General features: G+C 34.8%; 1 protein-coding gene across 1 annotated transcript; it reads right to left on the bottom strand.

The window, feature by feature from the left end:
• Positions 1-3,831: 3,831 nt before the first annotated feature.
• On the bottom strand, positions 3,832-9,776 carry LOC119607541. The gene has a single exon (XM_037961502.1). The coding sequence runs from the start codon at positions 9,513-9,515 to the stop codon at positions 5,253-5,255; it is 4,263 nt and encodes a 1,420-aa protein (XP_037817430.1). The 5' UTR covers positions 9,516-9,776; the 3' UTR covers positions 3,832-5,252.
• Positions 9,777-10,341: the final 565 nt, after the last annotated feature.

The following is a 10,341-nucleotide window of genomic DNA, read 5'->3' as shown; positions in this document are numbered from 1 at the left end:
TACAGAAAAGACTATATATTAGAATATAGATGAGAATAGAGACTAGACTAGACTATAAACAGGAATATAGAATAACTATTTAGTCTAAACCATAAAAAGGATTATAGACTACGCTATAGGAAGGAGTAGAGTTTATGGACTAGGTTCATAGAATAAACTATTGCCAGGGTTATAGACTGAACTATAGATAGCATTAAATAATAAACACAGGACCCAAATTATGGCATACGATATCGATCGAAATCTCCATTTAGATTCTATTGATGACTATATAGACTAGACTACTGATAGAACAATCAACTAATCTGTAGACATGAGTTAGGCTGGACCATGGGCCCGTGATGAAAGGGGTTAGTATTCTAGTCTCGTAGACCGGAGATTGTGGGTTCGATTCCCATTAAAGGAACTGAGAAAAGAGCACTCAACAGGAACGATAGAGTCCTAAGTGTATTTCTTCGGATTTGATGTACGTATTTACATCTTCCTTTCAAACTAATAAACTAAATAACAAGGCTATGAATAATTACTACTAAATAATCAAACTATAAACGATACTATATGATAAACTATACACAATTATATAGGCTAATTATGAGTATAGTTTAGACCTTAAAACGGATAAAGTGCTATATAATAGACAGTAGGAACAACTGTAGACTGGACTGTAGATAGGGCAGAACGATAGACTATAGGCAGGACTACAAACTAGATTGTAGATTTGACTATAGATATGACTATAGACAGAACATCATGCTAGATTATAGATTGGATTATAAACAAGACGATATAGAATTCTATAGGTTAATATACACACCATGTACCCATGTGCAACGGTTACCCCTAGCCACCGACTGTCCAGTTGACTAGCTATTTTAACATGTGCTTGTCCTACGAAGAAGTCAATCGTCACCCAATAGATTACGAGGTGTCATATAAAAAGCTTAAGTTTGTTTTTTAAGTGTCCACTCTCACGCTTATAAAGGGGACACTAAAGTGACGATTATCTTTATCGTCGTTTACAAAGGGTACAACCTTGAAGAAAGACGTATTATAGCCAACCAGGTGATTAGACGTTAGTAGAAATCGATATAGACGATATAGAATTCTAAAGATTACTATACAGACCATATACCCAGCAATTCGGTCGGACAGTCCCGAACTACCTATTTAACCTACCACTTAGAGTTACCCTTTTCCACCGACTGTCCAGGTGACTAGTTATTTTAACATGTGCTTGACCTACAAAGAAGTCAATCGTCACCCCATAGGTTACGAAGAGGCAGACAAGTGCTTTTTAAGTGTCCCCTCTATCGCTTACAAAGGGGACACTAAAGTGCGTATTATCTTCACCCTCGTTTACAAAGAGTACATCCATGACAAAAGACAAATTAAATCCAACCAGGTGGTTAGACGTTAGTGGAAATCACTGTCTTTTTCGGATGCATTGACTCTTTGTCGAACTGCAGGGTATATAAAAAGCTTAAGTTTTTTTAAGTGTCCACTCTCACGCTTACAAAGGGGACACTGAAGTAAAGATTATCTTTATACTCGTTTACAAAGAGTACATTCGCGACGAAAGACGTATTAGAACCAACCAGGTGATTAGACGTTAGTGGTAATCACTGTATTTTTCGGATGCATTGACTCTTTGGCTACATATATGATTATAGATTGAGCTATAGATAGCTAATATTTTGGGTTAGACCTGTATGTAGTATTGGCTGGGCTGAAGATAGGGCAACAGACTTAACTATGGAAATTACTATATTCTACACATAGGGCTAGAATATCGACTGTATTGTGAGCTAGACTAATAGGACTACACTTTAGCCAAGGCTATATACTCCACTACAAAGAAGGCTTAAGATTATACTAGAGGCAGGACAATATTATATGTAATCTCTAATAATATGTAATCTCTAATTATACTTACATAAAACAGTTCTAGACACTTCCATTCAAATAGTAAATTCAATTTTTTAAATATTTTTTTAATTATAATTTCATTTTTATTATTTTTTTTATTTTTATTCATTTATTTGATAAACATTTCAAAACTATTTTTTATAATGTTTTTCTTTAATTTTTTCATATTTTTTAAATAATTAATTATATTTACTAAATATTTAAATTTATTACACTTAAAAACTACTACATGCTAAGACAATCATATTTATTAATTTCTGTTTTTAATAATTTAATAATAAATTATAAATTATAAAGATAAAATGTATAATTAATATTTTAACTAATTGTTTGCATTATTTTATTTATTTGTTGATTTATTTATAAACTACATAGCTAATACTCTTAATTTAGATTTTGTTTTTCCAAATATTTGATTACAATTATTTATTGAAATTCATAAAAGAATCAAATTTATTTATTTATTTATTTCTATGTATATTTATTATTGTTTTCTTAAAAACTAAAATGTTGTATGTTTTTAATGATTTTACTAATTTAAAGAAAATGAAACAGAAATTTGCAAAAATATTAAATATTTAATTTATTACAAACAAAATAAAAACAATTACAAAAATTTAATAGCGTCAAGATTTAGAAAGGTGTTTGATTTTAGTTGAACACACTATAATTTATAACAAATTGAAAAAAAATATTATTTGTGTATATATTCGAAACACAAATAAATAACTATAAATTAAAATTTTTGTTTAAAACTTTTCATTGAGGTCAATTTTAAATAATTGTTTTTTTTATTTGAATTTTTTTATTTTGTTTAAAAAATGAAAACCTAAGGACATAGAAAAATAAATAGAACTGAAACTGAGAATAAGAAATATTACTCTCTCACATGTACAGGTTCTGTGTGAATTTCATACAATTGTATGAGTATTTTTATGTTTGTTTACATAAAATAACAAAAATATGAAAGTACAAAATGTATCCGAATACACCATACCCTACCACATTGCGAGTAAGTAGCAATAAGTTATTTAGTATTTTTTAATGTAGAAGTTATATTCAAGAGATTGATGTTTGCTTAATTAATGAATGTACTACTCATTATAACAATATATAGTCAAAATTTCGTATATATAAAATTTGTTGAGTCGAATTTTATAAATACTCTATTCTTGTATAGCATGTACCGCTTACAAAAAAGTTCAATAGGCTAATTTATGGGCGGATTACATCATTACATCGACGCAGGTGTTACAAACTTTAAGACGTAAACAAAATACCGTTCCCATTAGTGTGGTGTAGGGTGTATTTTGACTGCATTTGGGCGGCTTTGAAATTAACAATAATCGTTCATATCAAGCGTTAATTTTAGCATTAGCACAATTCCTTTGGCAAAATAGCCCCTGCTGCTGCAATAAACACTGCTAAAAGTTATGTTTTCCCATAAAATTATTGAAAACATTTTCAGAAAAAAAAAACAAATTTTTCAATCGTTTTTATTTTTTAATATTATTTTCAAGTGTCAATATTGACTCAACCCAGCAACCACAAAGAGTTTATTTAAAATTAAAAATAATTTTTAATGAAGATCTTTCTTACATTGGTCAACTGATATTGAATAAAAATGGCTAATTCAAACCATTATTTCATAAAATATCGAAATATAATATCAAACAAAAATATAAAAACTTTTTAAACGAAAGAGTTTGTGTTTGTTGGGTTACATATTTTTCAACTAATACATTCTCACGACTTAGGTTTTTGACAGCAGACTTAGGTTTTGTCATACTCAGTTTCAGTTCTATGTATACCTTTTCTATGCCTAAGGATCTGTAAAAATATTCAATTTGATTGATACGAGTACGTTTTTTTATTATTTTTATTGAATTTTTCTTTTGTAACAATAATAATTATTTTTTGAGTATTTTTTGTGTTTTTCTAACATTTTTTTAATGAATATGATTTATTTATTTTTTTTATTATTTTTTAATTTTTAATAATTTTATGAATTTTATCCATAATTTTTTTTTTTTTTTGTTATTTTTAAATTTTTTATAATACTATTTTGATGTAATAGAATTTACGTGAGCTGATTTATTTCATTTATATTATTTTATTTATATTTATTTTTTTACACAGAAGTCGATTAAAGTTAAACAAAAACAATAAGTTTTTTTAGTTAGATTTTCAAAAATTTTAGCTGAAACTATTGTTTATAAACAGTACTATAGACAGAACTATTGGCCAGAATATTGAAAGGATTGTAGCCCAGACTGTAGACAAGTGTATAGACAGGTGTTGAGTTAGAATTATAAACAGGACTAAATGCTTGACTATAGGTTAGGCTATAGAAAATACTGTAGGCAAGTCTACTTAGAGTAATATAGACTATACCACAGGCTAGACTATATAAATCACTATAGACTGAACTATAGGCTATACAATAGAAAATACTATAGACAGTAACATAGGCTAGACCATAGACAAATCTATAAGCGAAACTATAGTTAGGACTGTAATCTAGACTATAAACAGAATGTAGTAAATTCTAGGCAATAATATGTATAGGCTATATGCAAAACTGTATCCTATTTTTGGACTATACGTTATACTATATTCCGAATTATTGACAGGATCGTCTGGTCTATAGACAGCACTATCATCTAGACTATAGACAAAATTATTATAGACTGTTAACAGGAGTAAATGCTAAACTATAGAAAATACTATTGGCTGACTATACTCAGTACTATAAGCAAGACGATATAGAGGACTATAGGCTAGACTATAGATAAGATATCAGACGCGATTATCGATGGGAATATAGGCTAGATTGTAAATAGGACTACAGGCTAGACTATAGACAGAACTGTAGGAAATACTATATATGCTAGCCTATAGAAAGGATCCTAAGCTTGACTTAAATCAGTAGATAGGAAGCACCTTTAAAAAATTTTAATATATTTCGATTTACTTATATCATCCGATAAGATTCGATTGTTTGATGACAAGTGTCATAATAGTCAGACTCTAATTTCTCAAAGTTCCATAGAAAAGTTTACGAAAATAGCAAAACTGATACCAAAACTACACCTTTAAACTATTAACAACCAATAAGCTGTAAAGAAATTGTTGATTTCATCTAAGAATTAACTCTTTTAAACTTCTGTGTAATATATATTTATTGCACCTTACTTGTATGATAAAATATCTATAATTTAAACTTTTTTACTTATTTCATTCTTTGATTCTTTCACTTACTGTCTATATGCCATTAATTCGGAATAATGCATATGGGGTGGATAATGAGATGCGGACAAAGAGGGTCATGATATACGATCTGGAGTATGAGATGGATGATGATGATGTTGTTGTTGCTGCTGTTGCTGATGGAGTTGATGTTGAGAGGAACTACTGCTATTACCAACAATTGCATTACCACCAGCACCATACAAATGTTGAGGCTGATGATGCGTGTGTTGTGTGTGATGATGGGGATGATGTTGAGAGGTTGTTTCATTTACACTTACGGGAGATGAAGAATTATTTCTTAAATCTAATTCATTCGATGAAAACATTGTGGAAGATTTTTGATTACCTATGAGAGGAGAACGTGGTGTGGCGACTGGTGGTGTGACCGAATGTGGTGAATGTGACTCTGATGAAGGTCTTCTGCAGAAGGGATTAAGACCGTTAAAGGAGGATGCAGCCAGTAGGTGGGGAGATAGGTGTGGAAAACCTGGCAGTCCTGGTAGGCCGGAAAACAGTAGAGGATTACCACCATGTTGCATTAAGAATCTAGGATCACTCATAAAGGCTGCTGTTGCTGCATCAGGAAATCCTGGTAGTGTGGTGGGCGTGGTAGGAAAATGTTGTTTAAGAGCCTCAAAATTAATGGGTGGTAAACCATGGGCACCAGCATATAATCTTGCCAAAAACTCCGCTTGCAATGTAGTTGATATATTACTGGTCGGTGAGGAAGGGAAATTTTTGTTATTATTCAAACTCATGGGCTCTGGTAAGGGATCCAAATTATGATTGTCGCTGGTGGACAATAACTTGCGATGTAAATTCAAATTCGAACTATGTCTATCACGACTTCTCTTTGAAGGAAAGGCGGCATTGCAACCATCAATATTGCATTTATGATGCAATTTTAAATGTTCATTTTGATAGTGGGTCTTGAGATGAAAATGATTTTGGAAAACTTCCCCACAAGCGGTACATTTTAAAGGATTGTCTTTATCGATGGGAACTTCTGCCTCCTCTACTATACACTCGGTGCCATTTTGTTCCTCCGTGATTGTTGAAAGTGCTTTTGGTTGCTCCGATTGAGAGCAGGTTTTGGTGGTTAGATTTTCGGGCAGGTTATTGTTATCTTCTGCTGATATGTTTATTTTAAAATTATCTTCCATTAATTCCTTTTTGATTCTTAAGTAACGATTTTCTTCTTCGGGTTCTTCGGGGGAATTGTTAAAATTAGTTGTAGGTGATGAACATAAATCTTCTTTGGGCTCTTCCTTGATAACGGGCATTAAAAGACCAGTTGCTAAGCCGTTTTCTTTGAATTGTGCAACTTCTTTTAAATCATGCTTTTGTGTGGAGGATAAATCTAAAGAGTGCTCCTGTTGCTCTTCAGCATGTGGTGAACCAGTTGGCCTTGGACTTTCCATATGCTTTTGCTCTTCTTCTGATTCTCGGGGCTCCAATTTTACTGGGGTACTAGCCAATAAGCTATGTCTAGCTGTTTCACTAGTTCCAGTACTAGGTGTTAAAGGCGGTGAAGGCAGCACTTTAGCTCCCTCATTTGTATGCTCTTCAGATTTTCTAGTTCGTTTCGTTAAATCCAAAGACATAGTCTCCTCGTTAGCCTCATCTTTAACTGAGTCCTGTTCTCTTGCTTTGCACTTGACCGACAAATCATTTGCCATATCGTAATCATTGGAATTATCACAGGAGTTTTCATTTGATTGTATAGCGCAACGTACAGGATTTTGATTTTTACGTTTGCGTTTACTCGATGAACTCATAGGATAACCACTTCCATTGGCAGAGTTCTGTAGAGATAAAGCATTGGAAGAACTTTCATAATCCTCACGCAAACTACAGGAATCTGTTACACTAAGAGTGTCATCATTACTCTCAGTACTGTGGCGTTCTGCAGTGCTACGACCATCGTCTTCCATGTCCTCTTTTCTAAGCGGGTCTAAGGGTTTCTCTTTGGTTTTATAATAATCAACAGGAGTTTTGGTATCTGTAGATCTATCGAAATGATCTCGGCTATTATCTCCTAAGGTGGAAGTGGTTTCCTCTGCGGCATTGTCTTCAATACTGAAATCTTCGGAATTTGTTTTATCTAGCATACTGTCACCCTCGTCGCCTACCACCACAATGCCTTCACCATCGTCGTCATCATCATCGTCATCAATGTCGCCTATATGAATACCACCATCCATACCATCATCATCTTCCTCGTCATCACCCATTACTTCTGCTCCAGACATTTGTCTACCCTCATAACGATGCATTAAGGCGTTGTCCATGTAAGCTCGTTGCATGTATTCCGAGTTATGTTTGGGATCTCCTAGAGAACCCATAGGATGGTGTCTCATATCTGGAGGTGGTGTTAACATAGGGAAACTACCGAAGGGATTTAAACCAGCCATTAAGCCATTGGGTGGCTGCAGCAATAGGGGATGTGGTTGAGCACTGCGACCATCGTGGGGAGATATTTTCCGTCGTAGGTGGGGTGAATGCAATTTTGGATTGGGATTTGCACTGTGGCGGTTACGTGACCTCCTAGAACTAAACATCATATTGCAGCCATCAACCGTACATTTATGCATTTCTCTTAAATGTACCGCAGAGAAATGTATTTTCAAGGCTCCCTTATCACAAAATGTTTTCAGACAAACATTACATTGCACTCTCTTCTTGCCCGTAACGGGATTTATAAACTGAGTACCTAAATTGGCAGGCAGCGAACCCCATTGTCTTTTACCGGGCGAATGTGTCTTTCGACTGGATCTTAGACCAGAAGTAGAAGATATTCGTGAAAGTCTTTGACTGTGCGTAGAGGAAGAATCATGTTGCATGGAGTTTCTTTGACTACTAGTCGATTCCCTAAGATCTCTTTGACTTTGGTAATTGCTCGAGGAGTTTGTAACTGAGGAAGATGACTGCGTGACTGAGGATGTAGATAGTGATGATTGTGAAACACTACGGACTGGCGGTGTGCGCCGTGAGGTGGAGGATTCACGTAAATGATTTATATCGGAACTTTTTGGTTTATCCATTTCGGGTGATTTTGAACGTATTAGAGGTTTTCCCATACCTAGTGAAGGGTTTAAACCGGGAAAATGTGTTGAGAGAAGACCGTGGGGCATAGGATTACCGGAAGCTGCGGCTGCAGCAGCTATAGCAGCCACTTGGTTGCTGGTCAAACCTGCCGGCAAACCTGTGCCAGTTGAGCTATTAGCAGAGGAACTGGGAGAAGGTGGGTGTAAGTGAGGCATGGGCGGCGGAGGAGGCAAATGAAAGGGCAAAGGATGACCCGACATAGCCATAGCGTTAAAGAACTGATTGCTTTGAGCAGCAGCTGCTGCGGCAGCGGCAACAGCTGCATTCTTCTCCGAGGGAGTGGTAGCCTCATTTATACGTCTCCTAGCTTGAGCCAACATAGCAGCTTGTTGGGCGGCTTGCTGTTGCAAATGTTGTTGATGAACCAATTCGCTGGGACTTAGGCGTGCTGGTGGTGGAAGACCCGGAAATGCACCCAAGGCTGCAGAATTTATCTTACGAAAATCAAACGGCTGCATATTCTGCAAATGACTTAAAGGATTATGAGCTGCCGAGGCGGGTGATGTTTGGGTATTCGAGGATGAGGATGATGAGTTATTGGAAGCACTAGAACTAAGCGTTGTATGTGAACCTGTCATGCCAGATGAAGTCGAACTGACACCGCTACCTCCCGCAGGCGAGGCAGGATTACGAAAATAATTACTTAAATGGCCTGGTGGCGCAAGACCTGCATGTGTTGCATGACCTGTGTTACCAGCAGCTGCTGCCGCGGCTGAAAGTTTTTGTTGCAATTGAAACTGCATTTGTGCATGAGCCATAGCACTAAGATGCATATTCATGGGATGTGCTGCAGCTCGAGGTGGCGATGGACGCCTACTTGGTGACATTACCATAGATGAAACTGAGCTATTGGTAACGACGGGTAAGTTGTGTATATTGTAGGCGTTGCTACACTTGCCAATATATTCGTGTTCCAAGTTCGTGCGTCTGGCTAATTGTTGTTGCTGCTGAAGCTGTTGTTGTTGCTGACGTTCGTAGCTGTAGGCAAAAGTTGCTTGTGCATGCGCATGTGCTTTTTTCAAATACTCCAAGTCTAACTCAGGCAATGTGTGCAAGGGTGGTGGTAACGTTAAACTTGCGGCTGTTGTAGGGTTTTGTGTCGATGATAAATGTTGTGCTGTATTGCTAGCGTTAGTGTGTCGCTGCTGGATTCCGTTGGTGTACTGTTGCTGGTGGTGTTGGTGATGTTGATGCTGTTGATGATGTTGCTTCTCCTGATTAATATTCATTAATATGCTGTTGTTTGCTGTTAGCAGTATTTTTTAAGACTAGAAATATTCGTTGTTTTAAGTTTTGTGATTTTTTCTTCTTTTGTAGATATTGAGCTGTATTAGTATTTAGTTGTAACATGAGTTTTTGTGATCTATTATTGTTTGGTTCAATATTCAGCATTTTGTTCGTTGTGGCGGAGTATTATGAAAAATTCCCTTTTTTTAGCAAAACGATTCCTGTCGTTTTTTTCTTCTTTTAGTTGGGTGTATTTTTTAGGGGAGGTGTTCTAAAAATAAAGAAATGGAAGAGTTATCAGTAACACTTAGTGAGACATATTGATGTAATCCAATAGATCATTAAATCATCATTCGTTTAGAAACTTATTATGGAGGAAAGGTGAATTTAAATGATCAAGAGAGCATAGAAAAACTTAACACATTGGGATTAGAAGACCTCGATGTAAGGAGATACCAAATTGAGTTTTCAATTCAATTTATAATTTAGTTTGATACAATGTTGTCTAATTGTCTCATGTAAAAATTTTTGCATTTAAAAGAACACGTTTCATTTTGCAAATCACATCAAAACCTCTTAAAAGTTCTGCACAAAAAGACAAATATATATAATCTGACCATATAATTTTATTTAAAGCTTTACGAGTCTAAATGTCACTTTTCTAAATAACAAAAAAGTACTTACGTCTATCTACGTATTGTACTTCGTACATAATTTGTCTGCCTCTATAGAGCAAAGTCATGACATTTTTCTCTCTTTTTTTAAAAAAGATCGTTTTTTCTCAATTTTATTTAAATTGCCATTTGCATTTACAAAATTATAATGTGT

The sequence above is a fragment of the Lucilia sericata genome, unplaced genomic scaffold, assembly GCF_015586225.1.
Source record: "Lucilia sericata isolate MDLA Ls3-8-SP2 unplaced genomic scaffold, ASM1558622v1 Contig000705F_arrow, whole genome shotgun sequence".
Lineage (NCBI taxonomy): Eukaryota > Metazoa > Arthropoda > Insecta > Diptera > Calliphoridae > Lucilia > Lucilia sericata.
This window is presented reverse-complemented; position numbering and strand designations above follow the sequence as displayed.